The sequence below is a fragment of the Lineus longissimus genome, chromosome 12 (genome assembly GCF_910592395.1).
Source record: "Lineus longissimus chromosome 12, tnLinLong1.2, whole genome shotgun sequence".
NCBI lineage: Eukaryota > Metazoa > Nemertea > Pilidiophora > Heteronemertea > Lineidae > Lineus > Lineus longissimus.
The window spans coordinates 122,841-146,912 of record NC_088319.1 but is presented as its reverse complement, the minus strand read 5'-3'; the positions used below and the strand labels follow the sequence as shown (position 1 = coordinate 146,912).

Here is a 24,072-nt window from a genome sequence, read left to right as displayed (position 1 = left end):
TCTGCACATTGAGGTTCTTTATCATGAACCATGTGACACAGAAAGCCAACATCTCTGTCTGCTCATTCTGTCCTCGCGAACAAGAAGGTACACAGCGTATTATCAAAACAAGAACTTTATTTTTTCAATCCACGAAACTCATCATATTTATCATACAATAAACGCAGGTTCATATATACTGACCAGAGGATGGAGTGATGACTTTAGATTTGTCATGGGCAGAATACACAATTTGTCTCCCCTGCATTTGCCTGATAGCAAAAACATGAACATCTCGAACAACGCAAAAATACATGAAAAATGAAATGGCCAGGGCCATTGTGCTCACCTCATGTGGAGGAAAGATGGATTAAGAGCATGGTATTGTGTCATGTAGTGTTAGGTTTGATGTAGGTCCAAGCAATTACAATTTCCCCAAAATGGCCAATTTACAGTACATTCGACCTCTGTGACCTTGAAAAGTAGGTCAAATCAAAAAAGATCCGGGTGACACATTGAATGGTTGTTAGAATTAGATGTACTTATGATATAAAATTGGTGCCAATCGGGCAAGTCATTACTAGGAATAATGGCATTTTGAAGAATTTAGGATTTGACCCCCTCCCTGGAGGCCAAACGGCAAATCAGATCGCACCAAACTTCGGTACCTGAGACCACCTGACCAAGGGGTACATGTGTACTTAATTTGTGATCAATAGTCATTGCAGTTAAGAAACGTGCCATAGTTACGGCCTGACGGCCAATTTACGCCATTTGACCTCTGTGACCTTGACAAGAAGGTCAAATCAAAAACCTGTGTGACATATACTGTATGGTGGTTAGATGTACCCATGATATCAAATTGGTGGCAATCGGGCAAGAAGTTAAGGAATAATCACATTTTTAAGGTTTTTGGATTTTGCCCCCTGGTGGTCAAGTGGTGAATCATATTGGACCAAACTTCGGTCCCTGAGATCACCTGACTAAGGGGTAAATGTGTACGAAATTTGGAATCAATAGTCATTGCAGTTAAGAAACGTGCCATAGTTACGGCCTGACGGCCAATTTACACCATTTGACCTCTGTGACCTTGAAAAGGAGGTCAAATCAAAAACCCAGAGGATATATGATGCACCTTTGCTAGAAGTACCTACCATATTTTTTTCAAAATTTCCCGACTACTATTAAGGGAGATATTGCATATTTTCACTTTTAACGTTTGGGCCCCTGGTGGCCAAACCATGAAACGAATCGGACCGAAACTTGGTCTCCCAGGTGTCATTACATAAGGGTACATGTGTACCAAGTTTCAACTCAATAGCTCTAACAGTTACGAAACGTGCCCTGCTAACGGACGACGACGACGGACGACGGACGCCACGGTATGGGATAAGCTCACCTCTGCTAAGAGGTGAGCTAATGAATGGTTTATGTATGAACTGGTGGTGTACTCTAGTGGAGTATTGCCAAACTAACACCAATAACCTGTTCCTATGAGACAGATAGGTCAAAGCTGCCTGGTATTGACAAAGATGTTCACTTTTTGGCCCGGTTATATATTTGTGCCGATAGACCAGTTCTAGGAAGACGGTAAGATCACCACTTTTACACATGTTTCCACCTTGAAGAGTTCAGATGCCACTAAAACCACTTCAGGTCTTTAAAACCTTTTCTGGCGTAATTCAAATGGTTTTTGCATCAGAAATGATGTCTTATTACATGAATTTCAAAAGGAGTTTGCTCGTTTACAATGAAACCTTTGGGATTCAGATCAGGGCTACCGGCAGCTTCATTGGACCATAGTCAGCTCATTTATTCAATGACTTTACTTCTCCACTCTTGTCCACCCTGTACTTGCCCAAATACTGTGGAACCTCTTTACAGTGAACACCTTTACAGTGAACACAAGGATACAGTGAACACCTTCACAGTGAACACAAGGATACAGTGAACACCTTTACAGTGAACACCTTCACAGTGAACACAAGGATACAGTGAACACCTTTACAGTGAACACCTTTACAGTGAACACAAGGATACAGTGAACACCTTCACAGTGAACACAAGGATACAGTGAACACCTTTACAGTGAACACCTTTACAGTGAACACCTTTACAGTGAACACAAGGATACAGTGAACACCTTTACAGTGAACACAAGGATACAGTGAACACCTTTACAGTGAACACAAGGATACAGTGAACTATTTTTCAAGTCCTATCTTGAGACAATTCATCGAGGTTTACACCGGATCAAGTGAACCAATTTTCTTGGTCCCAAAGAGCGCTAATGACTAATTTGACATATGTCTCGTCAAAATCGACTGAAGAATAAGAAAATGCGAGTGAACATTTGATTTCTCAAGGACTTAGAAAAAATTGATTTTCAAGTATTTCTGATAAACACATAAAAAACACTGCATGCCATATAATGGCCAATGGCAATAAATGTCAGTATTTTAGCCCAAACGTGTGCAAGTAGGCCGCCTTACCAAGGGTCCACGCTGCAAACATGACTGCCACCTAATTTAATGAAATGCATCTTTAATTGTTTGACTGTTAGGTGATCTTTGATCACAATATACTTGGAGATGAAAGTACCATACCAATAATACCTTTATTTTCAATTCTTTTATTGAATATCAAGGTAATATTGGTACGGTACATGCTACACACATATGATTTACTCTGTCTATTCAAGCTAAAACATACACAAGAAATCACAACATGAGTTAAAGTCTCATTGACAAATGATTTTTGGGTGTAAAACTCTCATTTACAAGTGAAATAAAAACAAGTAAAATTTTTCATAATTATTTACACACTATACACACACAAGGACAATTGTCAATTATCATATTACACATCTCAGACATGCTATAGATAATCTACGAAAACAGATGATTCAAATTAGAGATCAAGACAGATCTAATCTCTACTGAATCGAAGCGACATAGACTGCTTTTGAACGAACATTCGAAGGAACTCTGATCAACAAAATAAAGTATTATACACGTGATTTCATACCATATCAGCCTGCGCCCAGTTGTCCAATCGGCTCTGAAAGGTCTGACTGAACTACAGCTGTTGACTGTCACAGTTCTGCCATATTCACAGGCATCTGTGGCCAGCAATGATGAGTGAGTCAATAACTTGACTCAAGGTTCATCAAATGCCTGCGAAAACAAATGGTTTCCCTTTTCCATCCCTGGAGAGGTTACAGGCTTTGATATTACATACAGATTAATTTAGCACCCGGGCTCCTTGCTCCACTTACCAGACAGAACAGTCACAATATTATCCTCTACCACTCCAGCTCTTGATCAGGGAAACACGAGATACAACCAGCCATTCTGACCTTCTACCACTCCAGCTCTTGATCAGGGAAACACGAGATACAATCAGCCATTCTGACCTTCTACCACTCCAGCTCTTGATCAGGGAAACACGAGATACAACCAGCCATTCTGACCTTCTACCACTCCAGCTCTTGATCAGGGAAACACGAGATACAACCAGCCATTCTGACCATCTACCACTCCAGCTCTTGATCAGGGAAACACGAGATACAACCAGCCATTCTGACCTTCTACCACTCCAGCTCTTGATCAGGGAAACACGAGATACAACCAGCCATTCTGACCTTCTACCACTCCAGCTCTTGATCAGGGAAACACGAGATACAACCAGCCATTCTGACCATCTACCACTCCAGCTCTTGATCAGGGAAACACGAGATACAACCAGCCATTCTGACCTTCTACCACTCCAGCTCTTGATCAGGGAAACACGAGATACAACAGAATTGGTCATTAGTCACTTTGAATACTGTCTGTCCAGCCTGATAAATGCCAGCAAGGATTACAAACGAAAGTTTGATATTATGTCAAGCAAATGTTGTGTTTTGCACCAATCTCTTGTTAACAGTTAACAAGACAATAACCAAGTGCAAAACACAGCCTCTGTTATCGTGATGAAATGGCCACTTTGACACCCCAGTGGATTAGGCGTCAGAGGCGCGTACTATCAGAAAACTCAAAACTCAGTCCGTCAGTATTTCTGTTGGTCTCATAGGTCTCGCCTGGGAACTGTTCATCAGTGACCAAGAGGTGACCAGGAGGCTTTGATAAGAGATGCTCGGGGTCATCTTTTGGAATGAAACAGGGTCCGTCTGACACGTTTTCATGCGAGATTGTCTGTGTCGACTGCCTCGGCACGAGTCCACCATGATTTTTACGATTTCTTGTTGGCGATGCAGTCAACACCGATACGTCATAATCAGTGGCGCTATAGCTCGGCGGGAAACTGGTCGCACCGTTACCAACTCCACCATTACTCGCTTGTTTCTTATCCATGTTCGGTACAAATTCCCGTGTGATTAAATCAGCCAAGCTTGTTGATGATTCGCTGATCGGCGGCCAATTAGGATCATCCTTTATCTCATCTTCGATCAATTCAAATGGACTTGCAGCCTTTTTGAAACGTTTCTTCATCAAGACTCGCTGGCACCACAGTTTTACCGACACGTTATCCATGATGAACGTCTGGAAAGAAACAAAATGGCTGCGTTAGATCTCAACACACAAGTCACAAGTTGAGGTAACAGGATTTAACCATCTTGGGCATGATCACTGTCTGTTCTTTACTTTGATCTGGCATCACCACTTCCTCTCTCTGGCCGAGTCGTCCATCAATGACATGTGAAATGTTTAAGCCAGAGGCTGACACAACTATTTTAGCTGCCGATACGAAGGTGTCTATGGCCAGCAAAGTCAGACGCTGTCACCGGCCACAGCAAACTCGTCTCTCTTATCTACCGATACGAAGGTGTCTATGGCCGGCAAAGTCAGACGCTGTCACCGGCCACAGAAAACTCGTCTCTCTTATCTACCGATACGAAGGTGTCTATGGCCGGCAAAGTCAGACGCTGTCACCGGCCACAGCAAACTAGCCTCTCTTATCTTACCTGTATCAGCAGACAGACGATAAAGTTGGCGAGAGCCATGCCAACGATGATGATCCGATATATGATGGATGGGGCTGGTTTGAGCTGCAACAGAAAATAAGATGATTCATAGCAAACTCATCAAAGCCTAACTGCTAGAGCTCCTGGTTTGGTACATGACAAAGGAGGAATTATAATCCTGACCACATTTCTGTGACTATGGACTTTTGGATGTCCCAGTTATATGCACTGCTCGAGGACGTGGAGATTATAACAGTGGGAGTCCCAGTTATATGCACTGCTCGAGGACGTGGAGATTATAACAGTGGGAGTCCCAGTTATATGCACTGCTCGAGGACGTGGAGATTATAACAGTGGGAGTCAAACCAAAGACATCCAAGGTTTTTAGTTGACATAACTATAAATCACAAATTTGCTAATCTCTGAGGATAACCTACCTCCAAGAATGAGGCGAGGGGTTCTGTCGGGTAGATGTTGATGAACAAGGTTAGTGATGTCACGAGGACGAGGTTGGCCATGAACCAGTCTGAAAATGGAAATAACGAAACAGTCAAATCAACTCTGCCAAATTCTCTTCAAATTCTCTATTCTTATATGTTGATGGCCAGATCTTACGTCATTGACATCCCTGGCTTTGAGCTGGTTAAGTCATCTCCTTCTATCTCCATGCTGCCCTAAAGAATCCCCGGAGTACTCACAGTTGGAGAAGATTGTCTTCCTATAGGGGGCGCCCTTTGAGAAGACGACAGCCAGGATGATGTACTGGTAACTCGACGCCAGGAAGATCATGGCATTCTCATGGCACATGTAATTTTCTGCGTCATTCAGGATGAACTTCTCAAACCTATAAAGATGAAAGGAACAGTTGGACAAAAACACATCCAAGTAACAGGAATACCACAAAGATCTTTGATTGTTGCGTGTTTGTGAGTGTGCAAGCCTCTATGGTTGGGTGCAGGCTTATTGGACCATGATTTTCAGCTTGCTCCAGGATGACCACCATTGCGTGTTTGTGAGTGTGCAAGCATCTATGGTTGGGTGCAGGCTTATTGGACCATGATTTTCAGCTTGCTCCAGGATGACCACCATTGCGTGTTTGTGAGTGTGCAAGCCTCTATGGTTGGGTGCAGGCTTATTGGACCATGATTTTCAGCTTGCTCCAGGATGACCACCATTGCGTGTTTGTGAGTGTGCAAGCCTCTATGGTTGGGTGCGGGCTTATTGGACCATATATGATGTTCAGCTTGCTCCAGGATGACCACCATATTTTGTCACCATGGTGATTTCACTTATGTACATGTTGTACTTTATACCCACTTTGGAAGTAAAGTGACATGCCAAAGGTGATGAGTAAGACTTACCAAGGTTGTTGTCGTACCATAAAGAATGCCTCAAACTGGACTATCCCTATGATGATGGTCTGTACCAGAATGGAGATAATCGGGCCAATACTGGCCAACTTCACATTAGGCGGCTCCTTTACAAGGATTGGGTACGCGCCCGTACGGCCAACTGAAAAACAATGACAACGTTTAGAACTGTTACCATGAGGCTGGCGAACTGCCCGAGGCTGGCGAACTGCCCGAGGCTGGCGAACTGCCCGAGGCTGGCGAACTGCCCGAGGCTGGTGAACTTGATTTGCCTGACTTGATCTCTCCAATATTGTGATTCGTGTTTGCCAACTAAGCGCCTGACGTGTGACTGCATCATCAGCCAGGGGAGAGTCGACACCATTAACCCTATCCCTACATCCAACGCTTGAGGATTCCACTTACATGTGATGCTGAGAGTCGCGATCAGCAGAAGATCACAAAACAAGAATTCGAAATCGGTCAGGTTGGCATCGATCCAATAAAGGAGTATGACAGTGATGAACTGGACAAAACTGGCACAGCCGAGGTACTTAAACACACCAAAAGAGGTCACTAGCGCTGCTCGGCCTTCTCTGCAATGATGAAGAGAGTTGAGGGTGAACAGTGCAAGCCTTTTCATTTTGCACATTTTCTGAATAACCTTAAGACGCGAAAAAAATGGTGAAAAAATATTTTTTGATTGGCTAAAGAAACAGAAGGAAACTATGTCATCACCCAAAAAAAGAAACATTTTAGAAGAACTTTTTATGAAAATCAATTTTTAAAAAAAATTGCCAAAAAATATTTTTTCCAAAAATTTAAAAAAAAAATTGGGAAAAAAATCAATTCCAAAACGATTTTGCTCTGTATTTCAAAATATTTCTCGAAAAAATTTCCCAAAAATCATGAAATTTTTTGGACCCTAAAAAAGTTATTTGGTCCTAAATATTTTTATTGGATTGTGAAGTTTAAAGTTTTTTTCCAAAATAAAATTAATGTTAGAGCTACATGTCCCCAGTATTGACATTCGCCAGTACAATTGGCTGTTTGCAGAAACCTACAAACATCCCCGACTTTTTAAGGATCAAAACTCTTTGAAAAGTTCTCTTATTCACAGTTCTAGGTCAAGCAATCAAATGATATGGAAATATCTGATATGCAGAGAACCTACCTGATGACAGTAGGTATACACTTGATATTTGCCTCTTTGCTCGTGAACTGAATTACTGATAGAACAATGGGTATTGCCTCACAGACAAACAACCTACCTGATGACAGTAGGTATACACTTGATATTCGCCTCTTTGCTCGTGAACGGTGAGGCCAACGATGCCTCAGCTTCAGACAGGGATATCCCCGTGTGGGCGGTACGTAACGCACCACAATCATTCGCACCATCTCCACACATGCCAACATAATACCCAACCTCTTGGAGCGCCTCGATCAGTTGTGCCTTCTGTTCTGGAGACATCCGTGCAAACACAGTACCGCGTACCACAAGCTGGAATGAGAGATAGTCAACTTCACAGCATCGGACAGATAGTGGGGTACGGCTGACCAAGTCATTTTTGATGAGGACCAGTTTTCTGCAAGTGAGGGCAGGTGAGGGCAGAGCCATCGGTTTTCTAAAAGTAATAGTTCTGCATATGGTATAATGGTTATGGTAGGCAAAAATGGACTCAGATATGATGGGTGCTTTTGACTTCATTGATGATTTATTAACTTTGCCTCCTGGTGGCCACATTGGTAATCGAATCTGGACTGTAGTTGGTCGTGAGTAGGCTATCTCGCCCAACAACAACTGGACCCCTTTGCCCAACACATGGATAATATAAGCTCATTTCTGGTTCTCGCTGACAGAAGAAGGTCCAGCAACCAGGGTACCTACTTTAGGGATGAGATCAGGGAAGTGTTGCTTGATGTTTGCCCAAGACTTGCCCGTGATGGCAAAGTGGTATTTAGGTTTGGCCACATTCATGATGAAGGAATCCTGAAGGAGAAGTTCAATGAAAAGATCAGAGGTCGGACAGCTATGGTCCCGATTTGAGAAAGTGTATACATGTACGTGGTGTCCAATGGCATATACACAGGGCAGTCACACATGCAGGTAAACACTATGAATGCATATGAGAAGTCATTCTATTTGGTTCACAATAGTTGTACGTGGTGTCCAAGTGAATGGCATATACACAGGGCAGGAAATCAAACCTCGAAGCGAGGGATACCCTCGATGAACGAGGTGCCGATTCTCCAGTGTGACAAGTGTCGGTTGAATCACACTGTAACACTACTCACCTTGGTGCTAGTCGGTGTATTCAAATCATTGAGGTTGACCCGCTTATTATCCTCGGCATACATGTACTCAATACTTGCTCCACTCTCATCACTAGGGGGCAGCACATTGACAAGGATGACACGCTCTCGATCACCGACCATGTCACAGTCGACCGCCACACTGACAGCAGTTAGAATATTATCACCTGGAATGTGGAGAAGAAGGTTCTTAGAGACGAGGTCATCTGTTCATCAAAGGATGTTTGAAACTAATGTGATATACATGTACATGTACTTAGTTGAAGCTTTCATAGAAACACAGTGTATAGAGGAACCTCGCGGACACCTCTGTCAGCAGGGACACCCTAGTAAAGGGCAGCAGTGCTGAGCATATCCTCAATACAGAGCCACTCTACTAAAGGGCAGCAGTGCTGAGCATATCCTCAATACAGAGCCACTCTACTAAAGGGCAGCAGTGCTGAGCATATCCTCAATACAGAGCCACTCTACTAAAGGGCAGCAGCGCTGAGCATATCCTCAATACAGAGCCACTCTACTTGTCTGGTATTATGCATATGGCATCTCAACATCTTCTCCTACATGTTGGGCAGTTTGGACATTCACTTTTGAGAAAGGCAGGTGTAGACTTCAAAAACACAGATACATCAGCGGAACTCAAATATCGTACCTGTCACCATCACAGTGCGTATATTAGCCTCCTTCAGCATTCTGATAATGGGTGTCGTCTCTGGCTTGAGTCGATTCTCCATGATCAACAATCCCAGGAAGTTCAAGTCTTTCTCAACCTCCTTGCGCTCAACACGTTGCACCTTGAGGTAACTTAGTTTGAGTGGTTTCCATGCGAGGGCAATCACGCGGTAACCCTGCTGAGTGTAGTGCATCAGTTGTTCAAGGAAATCCTTGGGAACTGGAAAATACAATTGATGAATATTAGAAACGGGACTGATAACTTAAGAATCTGGTCTTTATCGCTGCCCTTGTTGCCGATGAATAGCTACACAGCACATTTCATTCAAAGTTTCAGAAGAAGCGCCCATGATTCATGATACAGTTGGAAACCATTTGCCAACAAGCAGTGAGGATAGTTGATTGAGTAACTTACCTGTTTCTGGTTTAGACAGCGATGTGATAGTCTCTGGTGCCCCCTTGGTGTAAAGATTATAATGATTGTCACCGAGTATGCGAGTGATGACGGACATTCTCTGGAGACTAGATGAGAAGGTAAACTGTCGTACGATGCCGATCTCAAATGGAGGAACCTGAAAGTCGGACGTTTTGGAAAATGAGTTGGATGATATTGAGGTGGGAAACTTGGATACTCTATCAAGATAACACAGCGTCACAATTAACACAAAGATAAAATCATGGGTTACCTGGATCGTGGTCAAATTTGTGCCACAGAGTCAAGACGTCAATTTAGTCTGGCCTGCTGCCACATGCTCTAGACTGCAGATCTAGCGATGACCGATGCCAGTGATGACCCATGCAAACGAGCAATTCTGGTCTGATGTGATAATTGTTGCAAGTCCCTGGAACCCAAATCAAGTTGCGGGGCATCTAAGACTTTAAAGATCAGACAGTGTTTTCCTCGTGAAAAAATCAAGGACAACTCAACCAAAGCTAAATAAGAAGCTTGGGTGCAGTACCTCACTTTCCATTGAGTCAGTATTCCTGATGACATCAGGTTGTTTTGGTCTGACAACGGTCGGCATGATGACATCAAACTTGGCCGTGTCTTCACCCGGTTCCTCCACCTCCCAGTTGGTCGCTTCCACCATTTTCAAATCGAGGGGATCACCACATATCTCACCGTCAATGATGGTGAGTGAGTGGCAGCAGGCCATGGTGTAGAGCAAGTGTTCACGTGGCAGCTTTGTCATGTCCTGCTCGACCTGCAAAAACCTGAAAGAACGAAAACTTGGTGAGCTTCCACAACCAGATAAGCAAGAAATATCTCCATCGACTTTATATGTACCCATTTCAATCATAAGTACAGAGGTAACATTAAAATTGGTCCACATTGAATTTGTAACTTTTCTTCAGATCTTACCCACACAGACACCGTTGGCATCGGCCAGCAACAAGCTTTGCTATGTTTCGACACCAGTCAACCATCTCTTCCCTGTAGTCGTGACTGAACAGAATCAGATTGTGTGTCTTCCCTTACCCACACAGACACCGTTGGCATCGCCCAGCAACAAGCTTTGCTATGTTTTGACACCAGTCAACCATCTCTTCCCTGTAGTCGTGACTGAACAGAATCAGATTGTGTGTCTTCCCTTACCCACACAGACACCGTTGGCATCGCCCAGCAACAAGCTTTGCTATGTTTTGACACCAGTCAACCATCTCTTCCCTGTAGTCGTGACTGAACAGAAGAGTCATCTTACGACATGAGTGCTCACAGAAATAAACACAAACTTCTGACAAAACATCAATGACATTTTCCCAGTGTGTGGTATTTGTACGAAACTGAAAAGGAGAACAATCAGCCTCACCTTTCATTCTCCACTGGTGCTACACCCCACATATCTAAGCCGTCTTCAGTCAGGGTACCAGTCTGTAAGGTAACACAAACGTCAAGGATGTAGCGTAAGAAGAAGGTATCATAAATACCCAATGGAGTCTATATTCGATGACATGGAGCAATCGTGTCAAAACAGTAGATCTTTTTGAAATGTCGGCCAGTCTCAGTCGTTAGAGGACATGCAGTGACGTCATCAGGAGGAGAGATTTGGGTGTCAGATCTGTACCCTGACGTTGGATGAGGTCTGGAAGCGTCTCTTACCTTATCAAAGCAGACGACATTCACGGTGCCGCAGATGTTGATATGACTCGGACTGATGCAGTACACCTTGGAACGTTTGAGACGATTCACGGCAAACACCACGCCAATCGTCATGGCGGCTGGTAGGGCGGGGTTGACAGCGATCGTCACGACATCGAGTGCACGGCGTATGATATGACCAGCACTGGATCCACGCACAGACTGAAAGGGATGCATAGAATGTTAGCAGGAGACTCTACATCAGGATATTGCTCAAGTTGAACTAACACTTGCCTACATGTACATGACATCAGGACGCTGGAATCTTGCCCTATCATAGAGAAGATGTGTTGTCAAATGTCCAATAGGAAGGCATTTGAATCTCTCTCCTTCGTTTTGAATTGAACCTGTACGCGAGCACCCTCTTCAAGCAAGGAAGTCTCTACACCAGCCTTACCATCAAAACAACTGTGAAGATGAACCCAATGCCGGCAAGCATCGACAGGAATGCGACAAACTTCATGGTGTCCTGGTAGAAACGAAAGTCAAGAGGCTTCGGGAATAAAATGGCGCGCACCAGTTCACCTTTCGCTGTCATGAAACCTGGAGTTACAATAGAATGTGTAAACATCAACAAAGTCAAGGTCAAAGAATAGAACCTATGATAAACAAAAGCAGCTCCACAACAAGACTGTTTCTGGTTGACATTCTGGCTCACAGTGAATGCCGTAGTCTAACAAGGCCTCAGCATTGCAAGAGGACAACTTACTAACTTACTTGTAAGAGGACAACTTACCAGTTCGAAGCACGACAGCCTTCACCATCTGGTTTCCATAGTAACGTGTCTGGATAACCTTCGTACCGCAGAAGAGGACGTGTTTGGAATGTTCCTTCATGTTGAACGGTGGCGACACCTGGTCCCCTGAGTGGCCGGAGTTTGGTAGAGCTGTCTTGGTCACGGGCACACTCTCACCTGGATGAGTGAGTGGAACGGACCATGTCATACAAGGGTAAAGTTATCAAATCAATATTTATAGTATGTTCTTGTCACTGACCAAGTAATGCAAGCATCACATAAGTTCTTAGACATTTTAGAGTTCCAAAATGGCCGCGCAGGGTAGATCCCCCTCAAGAATCAGATGGGACTGAAACGCGGTCGATCAACAAAACGTTCCAAAAGATGGCTGCCACGTCATTCAGCTAGAAAAAGTGGTGAATATCTCCTTTTGGAAACAAAATATGATGGAGTATGTCTTGAGAAAGAGCGTACAGTTTACCTGTCAGCATGCTCTCATTGACAATACAGTTGCCACTGAGTAGGACAGCATCACACTGCATGATGCAGCCATCACGTGGTATCTCAATCACATCACCCGGCACCAAAATATCAGATGGGACTTGGATGAAACCTGAGGAGAAGAGACAAACTATTACATACAAAGGTTCAGTGATGTGCCCTCCTCAGAGGACTTAGGAGGGCCAAGGTCTCCAGCCAACCATGAAGGGACAGTACACCTACATTCTAAATGGTCATCTGCTCCACACTCCTGTATCAGATATCTATGACGTGAAGAGTGTAGTACTCACCTGAACCCCGAGCAGCAGAGACAATACTTGACGATGCGATCGTATCCCGCAATTCTCGCTGCATCTGCAATAAATACAACAAGTTGTAACAGCTGCTTGCTTCCTTTAGACCTCACATCCGTTCTATCACCATCTCTTCCAATAGTTAGGGTGTCTTGGGAGGCCCATATCAGTTGTATCACCATCTTACAAACATCATTAACAATAAACCAGTGTCCCTAATAGGGATGGTGATCCCTGGCAGTAGTGTCCTCAAACAGAGAGGTCAACTCACCTTCCTGGTCTGATAGACACCGGTAGATAACGACACAAGTGATATGAACACAATGCACGACGCATAAATCTCATATTCATCAAAGTACCACAAGGTACAGCTGAAGATTTGGAAGATGTAGAATGGGTTGAGGACTTCTTGGAAGAGGAGCTTGACGATCGGCTGGACCCGTACGGGCATCGAGTTGGTACCGTATAAGGCAAACCTGAAAACCATTTAATCAAAACTATAATCGGAAGAGGACTCAAACTTGTTGAAGTCCGACGTTGTCCTGCAAGGTTGAACACACAGGATGTTATACATTGTGGTCAAATGATGCTACATCAACATCGTGATGATGACAGTCCTTCCGTTGTTTTAAGCTTCTCATGTCACAAATCTGCCTGGTCGACACCAAAACATTGTCCACTTGTCTGGACGAGAATGTTTGCAACTGACTTAAGGCTTGAAAACATGTCATGACACGACCTACAGCTGACAAATGATGATGTGAATCATATGTAGCCAGCTCTTTGGAAATCACTTGTTCTTTCTTAAGTGACATCTGACATGTGACCTCTATGTCCATGATGCGGCTCTATACAAACAGAAGCAACCTTGCTACTCACTTTCTCGTGTATTCAAGATCTGTAAGCCCCGACGTTGCTGTCATATGGAGATAGCCGCAGGTCTGCCCTTCCTCAAGGCCCCTGGAAACAAGACATCATACTGATTACTTCCTGAAGCCCAGCAGGTTGCTAGTGTGTTTAAACAACACTGAGCTGGTGTCCATGTGCCAATAGCACTGCTTTATCCATCATGAAATGACACGAGATGTCATCCTCACTTGTGGCTCCGACCCAGGGGGCGGCAGATGATGACATCATCACTTACTTGAGCTTCTTAAAGGAGAGAGTGCTGCCATTCCAGATGTACTTGAGGTGTTTGATCGAGAAGAATCGGATCAACGCATCATCCTGGAAAGATGAAGGACAAGATGACACGTTTAGAGATATAACATCAGTCTATTTTTGGAGATTCCTTGCAGAAAAGGCAGCAGTTGAACGAAATGTTGTATTTCACCTGAAGTGAAACTTCAAAGCCCAAAGGATCCAAATCTGGTTTTGACTTCTTCAGATGACAGCAGGCTTAGATTGCGTTGTTCCTTCCTACTCTACTTTCGCGAGATTTGATGTTTGAGTGGGCTGGTATCCACTGCCGCAAATGGTCTTTGGCTGGTGGTCACGGGAGGTTTCCTTGACAAAGGCCATCACTCGGGTGTCGTCTGATACCTTAGAATGGTCTTTGGCTGGTGGTCACGGGAGGTTTCCTTGACAAAGGCCATCACTCGGGTGTCGTCTGATACCTTAGAACAGTAGTGCATCAACTGTCGACGGCTATAAATCCTACCTCGCCACGTCTATAGACAACAACAACAACACCGCCACCAGAAGAGAGACAAAGCTGCACCAGATAGCCACCTCCAGTGAGTTTCTGGGTCGTTTATAAATGTTCACTATGACAACAGTGTTGATGAGAGCAGTACCAATAAGCTTTTCAATGCTAAAATGTCAATTCAGATGTTAGTAAAACAGAAGCAAGCACATTATATTTTTAGAGTCTGTCTGAGAAGGCAAAGTAACATGCAAAACAGAGAAGCTAACATGAACTCTCAAGCCAACATGTCAGTCTGGTATCGGTCCACAGTCTCCTGCCCCAGTAGTACGTCGCACTCTGCCAATGGTTGTGTACTGAAGCCTGTAGTACAGTCTCCTGCCCCAGTAGTACGTCGCACTCTGCCAATGGTTGTGTACTGAAGCCTGTAGTACAGTCTCCTGCCCCAGTAGTACGTCGCACTCTGCCAATGGTTGTGTACTGAAGCCTGTAGTACACTCCCTGCCCCAGTAGTACGTCGCACGCTGCCAATGGTTGTGTACTGAAGCCTGTAGTACAGTCTCCTGCCCCAGTAGTACGTCGCACTCTGCCAATGGTTGTGTACTGAAGCCTGTAGTACAGTCTCCTGCCCCAGTAGTACGTCGCACTCTGCCAATGGTTGTGTACTGAAGCCTGAAGTACAGTCTCCTGCCCCAGTAGTACGTCGCACTCTGCCAATGGTTGTGTACTGAAGCCTGAAGTACAGTCTCCTGCCCCAGTAGTACGTCGCACTCTGCCAATGGTTGTGTACTGAAGCCTGTAGTACAGTCTCCTGCCCCAGTAGTACGTCGCACTCTGCCAATGGTTGTGTACTGAAGCCTGAAGTACAGTCTCCTGCCCCAGTAGTACGTCGCACTCTGCCAATGGTTGTGTACTGAAGCCTGAAGTACAGTCTCCTGCCCCAGTAGTACGTCGCACGCTGCCAATGGTTGTGTACTGAAGCCTGTAGTACAGTCTCCTGCCCCAGTAGTACGTCGCACGCTGCCAATGGTTGTGTACTGAAGCCTGTAGTACAGTCTCCTGCCCCAGTAGTACGTCGCACTCTGCCAATGGTTGTGTACTGAAGCCTGTAGTACAGTCTCCTGCCCCAGTAGTACGTCGCACTCTGCCAATGGTTGTGTACTGAAGCCTGTAGTACACTCCCTGCCCCAGTAGTACGTCGCACTCTGCCAATGGTTGTGTACTGAAGCCTGTAGTACACTCCCTGCCCCAGTAGTACGTCGCACTCTGCCAATGGTTGTGTACTGAAGCCTGTAGTACAGTCTCCTGCCCCAGTAGTACGTCGCACTCTGCCAATGGTTGTGTACTGAAGCCTGTAGTACACTCCCTGCCCCAGTAGTACGTCGCACTCTGCCAATGGTTGTGTACTGAAGCCTGTAGTACACTCCCTGCCCCAGTAGTACGTCGCACTCTGCCAATGGTTGTGTACTGAAGCCTGTAGTACAGTCTCCTGCCCCAGTAGTACGCCGCACGCTGCCAATGGTTGTGTACTGAAGCCTGAAGTACAGTCTCCTGCCCCAGTAGTACGTCCCACTCTGCCAATGGTTGTGTACTGAAGCCTGTAGTACAGTCTCCTGCCCCAGTAGTACGTCGCACGCTGCCAATGGTTGTGTACTGAAGCCTGAAGTACAGTCTCCTGCCCCAGTAGTACGCCGCACGCTGCCAATGGTTGTGTACTGAAGCCTGTAGTTAATGCATGTAGTATTTCACTATTTCAGAAACATGCAATGACAGAAGATGGTACAGCATTCAGAGTACATCCTGGTTTTCGCCTTCGGCACACTGTTTGTTTTGGAGTACCGGTATGTTACAGTATAATGTCCAGAGGAAATGACACTTTGAATAGGACAGCATGCACAAATATGACTGTAATATGAGTGTACCCCCTAGAAGGCAAGGCAGTATAGATGACAAGAGGTAACCCCCATAGGACAGCAAACACGTGGCTATTCACAACAAGATGATGACACATAAGCTTGGCAGCACTGCACTCTATAAGGACGAGCACAATGATGCAGCACACATTCTAAGTGGGTGGGGGAGCACTGCACTCTATAAGGACGAGCACAATGATGCAGCACACATTCTAATTGGGTGGGGGAGCACTGCACTCTATAAGGACGAGCACAATGATGCAGCACACATTCTAAGTGGGTGGGGGAGCACTGCACTCTATAAGGACGAGCACAATGATGCAGCACACATTCTAATTGGGTGGGGGAGCACTGCACTCTATAAGGACGAGCACAATGATGCAGCACACATTCTAAGTGGGTGGGGGAGCACTGCACTCTATAAGGACGAGCACAATGATGCAGCACACATTCTAAGTGGGTGGGGGAGCACTGCACTCTATAAGGACGAGCACAATGATGCAGCACACATTCTGAGTGGGTGGGGGAGCACTGCACTCTATAAGGATGAGCACAATGATGCAGCACACATTCTGAGTGGGTGGGGGAGATGTTCTGCTGACACGTCATCATTTAGCCACCCATGGTCACGTATTTGCCATCTAATATGGTGGCACTGATCGCCATAAGAAAGAGCGGGTTGTCTTGAGATATCCCACAGATGAGAGGTATCAAATCACTATTCTGGTTTTTAAAGTGCAAAACATTTCAGGAAGTTATTTTCAACAAAACAAGTTTTGAAGAAAAACTATTTTTCAACATTTTTTTGGATTACAAAATATTTGGCCTTGGAAATCTGGAAAAATCCATAGGACTCTCATCTGTGGTAACTGGCCAAAGTGCATATGCGAACTAAGAAAGAAACGTGCATGTCAAGACGACAACAGGAAAAGAAATCGACACCAAAGAATGGCAACATACGTGAGCAACGTTATTGAGCAGGGGCGACACCATCTCCTCTGGTTCGTTCGATTGTGGCTGAAAATGGATGTCAGAGACAATGGAGGTGAGAGTATGTTTGAAGCAGGAGGGGGACCTGTTAAGACATGTAAGACTGATGCCAGTTGTCTCCAAGTGCACCTAGCGCCTGACTAACCACAGGTGGCCTCAGTCACTAGGAGCATGGTAAATCACCAGCTTGATGACATATTGTTTGTGACCCGTCACAGCAAAACCAGGCGCATGTTGCTCTGTTGGCAGGTTGAGACAGACTGGTTGTTCATTTCACTGTTGTCTACCTTTTGTGAAATCTGAGTACATTCATTTCTTTGGTTATAGCCTGGTGTCGTTAAGGTTCAGTGTCTCTGCAGCATGCGTCTTGTTTGCTGGTCAAGGTGAGCCCAGGTCAGGCGTTTGACACTGCATCACCATGCGGGGCAAGGATTCCACACTAACTCATTCCTTTTTGACAGAAGTCATCGACAGGCAGTCAACAGCCAGAAAACAACTAGTCGCTCAGAAATTGCCACTAAAGTAGTGGTGACCCCGAAGGGGAACAGGGTTTTACATTGACAGCTGCATATAAACATCTGAGCTTCTTTTCCACACAATGACTTCAGATGAATGATTATCAATAGCCCTGTGAAGTAACAACTAATTAATTTACATACAATACCAATGATAACATGCAAACTACATGTTATTGGGGGGGGGGGGGGCAAAAATTGGGCAGGAGGACATGGAAGATAGCATGACCTGAGTCACATCACCTGACATTATTAAACATGTAATGCCTGAAGTAAATCAACCAAGCACCTTACTAGAGTGACCCCATTAATGCCATTGTAGTGATTAGAGTGTGGATAAGTGGTCACCACCACCTTATTCAAGTGGGTGACTCATCTGCATAAAGGAATGGTCATTAAAAGTTTCAATGTATGTGTGAAACTTTCTTATTTTGGTTACACAATCAGTCATAGCTGAACATACACATAGAGATATTAACAGGTGTTGAAATAATTTGCTTTAAAAACAAACAGGCTTGTACACAAACGATAACGCGCTAAGGCGACTGAAATAGACTGCTGATTAGTACATCTCATCAGAGCCAGAGAATGTCTAAATCCACCTGGCTTTGCCTTGAGAAGTACTAATCATACACAGGAATCTACAAACCAAGGGAACCATGTTTACGACACAGAGAAAGAAACCAGCTATCTTACCACCAGTTTGTGATGAAGACCTCTAGTGATGTTGGACACATTATGCGTTGCCTAAATTTACAAAAAATTTCATGATAGTTTGATAAATATCGACACGACTATCATTAGCCAAACCACAAGATTAATCACACTCCAGAGCTTTGCCAGACACAGAGATCAGATGGAGTAGCTCTTCACTCTTCTTCAGAGTCACTGAACATTGAGGAGGGGGTGGGGGTTGCCAGACACAGAGATCAGATGGAGTAGCTCTTCACTCTTCTTCAGAGTCACTGAACATTGAGGAGGGGGTGGGGGTTGCCAGACACAGAGATCAGATGGAGTAGCTCTTCACTCTTCTTCAGAGTCACTGAACATTGAGGTGGGGGTGGGGGTTGCCAGACACAGAGATCAGATGGAGTAGCTCTTCACTCTTCTTCAGAGTCACTGAACATTGAGGAGGGGGTGGGGGTTGCCAGACACAGAGATCAGATGGAGTAGCTCTTCACTCTTCTTCAGAGTCACTGAACATTGAGGAGGGGGTGGGGGTTGCCAGACACAGAGATCAGATGGAGTAGCTCTTCACTCTTCTTCAGAGTCACTGAACATTGAGGAGGGGGTGGGGGTTGCCAGACACAGAGATCAGATGGAGTAGCTCTTCACTCTTCTTCAGAGTCACTGAACGTTGAGGAGGGGGTGGGGGTTGCCAGACACAGAGATCAGATGGAGTAGCTCTTCACTCTTCTTCAGAGTCACTGAACATTGAGGAGGGGGTGGGGGTTGCCAGACACAGAGATCAGATGGAGGAGCTCTTCACTCTTCTTCAGAGTCACTGAACATTGAGGAGGGGGTGGGGGTTGCCAGACACAGAGATCAGATGGAGTAGCTCTTCACTCTTCTTCAGAGTCACTGAACATTGAGGAGGGGGTGGGGGTTGCCAGACACAGAGATCAGATGGAGTAGCTCTTCACTCTTCTTCAGAGTCACTGAACATTGAGGAGGGGGTGGGGGTTGCCAGACACAGAGATCAGATGGAGTAGCTCTTCACTCTTCTTCAGAGTCACTGAACATTGAGGAGGGGGTGGGGGTGGGGGTTGCAGTGGGATGTTGCTCGGGTAAGGTGGGGGGACTTGGGCGAGGCTTTTATGTTCTGCTTACCTGATGGCGTGGTGCCAGATGAGTTCGACAGTCGGACGACCCAGACGACTTACTAAACCAGGCACTCTGGTGAGAATTCTGTATCACTTCAATACTGCAATCAGAGAGAAGGAATCGTCATGAAACACATTACAAAGCATCGCCTCGGTGCATTGAATGCCACATCATTGTCATCAAAAAATGTGTCGGCAAAGACAGCTTGGATCATGGGCGATCATATTTGCACTCATGATATTGACCATGCCTCGCATCTGGACATTCCACACTGTGTGGTGAGGATTAAGGAATGGCCAGAAGCCATTGGTTATAAGTATGTCGCATGATGTGTTGGGAAACTCTTACCGTGTTCCATCCTTGGTCATGATCTTAATTTTGGCCACAAAAACTTGTTTGTAAACATCCTGCAATATAAAACACCAAACCAGTCTTAGTTTGTAGCGATACATAAAGTGTTGCCATGGCAACATGGCTGCTTCTTCTTTGCATTCGACAATACTTGGCAACTGATTATTTGTAGAAACTGATCAAAAGCATCAAAATTCTTATAATTACTTCTAAAGTTACATCCTTCTTCCTATTGGTGCGTTATTTTAGTCTCATAATTGTCCGAGTGTTCAACTTTTAAAGGAGTTGTTTTGACTGCAACATGCAGTGAAATCAAGCAAATTCACTCTCTCTGCCTACCTTCAAGATGACAGTGTCAGCATCCTCCAAGTGGCATTGAACGTGTGTCGCCATGATCATCCACTCAGGCTTCCAATGAAAGATCAGACGGAGGAAGCCCAGCGTCAACACGATAGCAATCCATGTCAAGATCTGGCGGCTCTTGCTTAAAGTGTAACCCTCAATCTCCTGCAAAACACAAGGTCAACTTGAGTTCAAAACATGGTTTCATCAACAGACAGTAGAGCAGTATTCACCTGGGGTCAGACAAAGAGACCTGGTGAGAGTCTCACGCTGACTGTGGGAATCAAGGAACCTTAATGGTGTGTTCACACTGGATGCGAATTGAAACCGAATTCCGTAGAGCGCTCTCCGGAATACGAATTGGTTAATCCAGTTTCAGAACGGTCGCGTCACACTGGCCCGAATACGCATTCAAATCGGTTTAAAACGCGCCACACTCAATGCATACTAACGACGCGCCATCTATTATTATTATTATTATTATTTATTAACCTCCCATATGGGAGAATAAAATTTACAAGTACAAAACATATAAGTATATAATATCACAGTATCACACAGTCATTATTAACAAGTTAAAATCGCGTAAGGTGCTTGACCATTTCCATCTCCCGGCCATGCCTATTGCCAAAGTTCGGGTCGAAGAGGAGTGTCCTCAGCGAGTCAACACCACCGTCGCTAAATGCGGAGAATCCCGGCCTCGCCCTCGAAAACGAGGCCAAAACCGGGGAAAACCCCGCCGCGACGATGTTGCTGACCAGCGAACCGGCGGCAACATACCTTGCCAGGAAATGGAAATGCAAGTCACGTGCAAGGGAGTTGATTTTTTTCCCTATTCTATGGCATAACGAAAAACGATTTGAGTTAATGAGATCATTTAAATACATCAGTTAACTAGTTTGGAGCACTAGTTCCCGCGGTCAAAGGTCACGTTCCATGCACCGGGCGCATGCGCAGTGCGATCGAAGACCTTAATTCGTATCAAGCGCGTGTAATTCAATTCGTGACTGTGGGAATCAATTCCTGACTGTGGGAATCAAGGAACCTTATGACAGTTAGAGTGCGAGTCACACTAGACCAGAGTGGCTAAGAGTCTCACGTTGACTGTGGGAATCAAGGAACCTTATGACAGTTAGAGTGCGAGCCACACTAGACCAGAGTGGCTAGAGTCTCACGCTGACTGTGGGAATCAAGGAACCTTATGACAGTTAGAGTGCGAGCCACACTAGACCAGAGTGGCTAGAGTCTCACGCTGACTGTGGGAATCAAGGAACCTTATGACAGTTAGGAGTGCGAGTCACACTAGACCAGAGTGGCTAGAGTCTCACGCTGACTGTGGGAATCAAGGAACCTTATGACAGTTAGAGTGCGTGCCACACTAGACCAGAGTGGCTAGAGTCTCACGCTGACTGTGGGAATCAAGGAACCTTATGACAGTTAGAGTGCGAGCCACACTAGACCAGAGTGGCTAGAGTCTCACGCTGACTGTGGGAATCAAGGAACCTTATGACAGTTAGAGTGCGTGCCACACTAGACCAGAGTGGCTAGAGTCTCACGCTGACTGTGGGAATCAAGGAACCTTATGACAGTTAGAGTGCGTGCCACACTAGACCAGAGTGGCTAGAGTCTCACGCTGACTGTGGGAATCAAGGAACCTTATGACAGTTAGAGTGCGAGCCACACTAGACCAGAGTGGCTAGAGTCTCACGCTGACTGTGGGAATCAAGGAACCTTATGACAGTTAGAGTGCGAGCCACACTAGACCAGAGTGGCTAGAGTCTCACGCTGACTGTGGGAATCAAGGAACCTTATGACAGTTAGAGTGCGAGCCACACTAGACCAGAGTGGCTAGAGTCTCACGCTGACTGTGGGAATCAAGGAACCTTATGACAGTTAGAGTGCGAGCCACACTAGACCAGAGTGGCTAGAGTCTCACGCTGACTGTGGGAATCAAGGAACCTTATGACAGTTAGAGTGCGAGCCACACTAGACCAGAGTGGCTAGAGTCTCACGCTGACTGTGGGAATCAAGGAACCTTATGACAGTTAGGAGTGCGAGACTAAACGTACCATATGATCCTCCTCCCCAGGGTTGACATAGGTCTTATTAGGGTCAATTGGAGGAGGACCAGTCCTGGAATCAATCATCTTATCTGAAAATGGACAAATACAAACACATCATCATTTTATTAGACGAGTGAGGCAAACTTGCATAATAGATGGTGCATGGCGTCATGGCTACCCAGCAATCTGATTAGCTCCTACGGCTACGTACGATTTGGCACTGGACACTAACTGGTGTAGGGCACTGCACTGATAACATTAATAACTGACCTAATCAACTTCTTACATAAACCCATAAAGTTCTCTCATTCTGTGATATCAATTAGCCTACCATAACCATCATCACTCAATCAATGACTCATGATGTCTCATGCCAGTCATGATATGGCCGGATGTCAACACCATCTTTTCGCACCAATAATCACCCTAAATTCACAACCAATTACAAAAAAATCGAGTATTATAAATAACCACACAATAGAGAATATATGGACAAAATCTGAAATCTCAAATACCTATTTTATCCCTCATTTTTGAATATCCAAATTGGGTATGTCAGCTAACACAACCAGCCATGCCGTCACAAAATATCATGACTTGCGGTCGTTTCGCTCCATTATGTTTTCGCTCCCAGTCGTTTCGCTCCAAATCGTTAGGTCTCGTTCGGGAGTTTTTCCTAAATGTACGCGATGATGACGTACCCATCCTACAAGGTGGCGCATAATCGCCCACCGCCGGGACATTGTCTTGGCACGATCTTCACTTTGGAATAAATTGATCAGTTCAGGGCAGCCTAACCTGTCATATGAGTTGTCCGACCCATTCATAAACTACACAAACTTGATCTTTATTATGCACTCAGCAGATTAAATCCAATACTTTAATAAATTTCAATAAGTTTCGTGTTTGAAAAGCGATCAAAATCTGTGAGTGTGATGTACGCTGTCCTTACGTATAATGAACGCTCCGAATAGGTGGCCACAGTATGTAGCCACTTTTGGTCAATCACGAGGCAGACTCAGAAATGTGCTGCTTGAGTGGGTGGGCGGCCTGACAAATGAGCAGCCAGGCCCGCAGCCAGGGTCGAGCCTGACTTGATGGCAGTCACATCGGCTCTCACATCGTGTGGGCAAGACGGCAGTGTAGCCAGGTTCTGGTCAATTCAAACGACAATCTTTCCTCCCTCGCTCCCCTGCCGTGGGCCAGCAGTACTACATGAAACGTATACAAGACGTACCCATGGGAGCAATGCCGCAAGAAACTGACGGGTATATAAACAACTTGATAGGTATAGTATAGTTAAGATAAACCGCATGATTAAACCAGGTTCATACTTGCTTTGACTTGATGAATGCCGGATCTGCGGGAGCTGGTTCAGGGGTTCCAGCTGTAAATCGTCCCCCGCCCTAAAAACGGGCGATATTTTAAATTTTACGCAAATGCCTAGTTCCAATTTCTTAGCTCAGATGGCGGTACTTGA

At 45.1% G+C, this 24,072-nt stretch overlaps 1 protein-coding gene across 4 annotated transcripts; it reads right to left on the bottom strand.

The window, feature by feature from the left end:
- Window positions 1–931: 931 nt before the first annotated feature.
- Window positions 932–23,549, bottom strand: LOC135496635 (polyamine-transporting ATPase 13A3-like). 4 transcript variants are annotated; one of them, XM_064786054.1, is made up of 30 exons: window positions 23,108–23,549; window positions 22,599–22,681; window positions 20,527–20,694; window positions 20,185–20,243; window positions 19,843–19,936; window positions 18,709–18,759; window positions 17,468–17,524; window positions 14,094–14,176; window positions 13,829–13,909; window positions 13,221–13,425; window positions 12,947–13,010; window positions 12,637–12,768; window positions 12,156–12,332; window positions 11,817–11,962; window positions 11,381–11,581; window positions 11,091–11,152; window positions 10,239–10,494; window positions 9,695–9,851; window positions 9,260–9,499; window positions 8,593–8,777; window positions 8,186–8,287; window positions 7,566–7,798; window positions 6,721–6,890; window positions 6,307–6,457; window positions 5,644–5,789; window positions 5,383–5,471; window positions 4,946–5,029; window positions 3,325–4,523; window positions 1,935–3,281; window positions 932–1,870 (listed from the first exon to the last, which is right to left on the bottom strand). In XM_064786054.1, the coding sequence occupies exons 1-28, from the start codon at window positions 23,121–23,123 to the stop codon at window positions 3,990–3,992; spliced, it is 4,026 nt and encodes a 1,341-aa protein (XP_064642124.1). In that variant the 5' UTR covers window positions 23,124–23,549; the 3' UTR covers window positions 932–1,870; window positions 1,935–3,281; window positions 3,325–3,989. The 4 variants fall into 4 exon arrangements, with proteins under 4 accessions (XP_064642124.1, XP_064642123.1, XP_064642125.1 ...); XM_064786053.1 differs by having other exon boundaries at window positions 1,935–4,523; XM_064786055.1 differs by lacking the exon at window positions 18,709–18,759 and having other exon boundaries at window positions 933–1,870; window positions 1,935–4,523; window positions 23,108–23,548.
- Window positions 23,550–24,072: the final 523 nt, after the last annotated feature.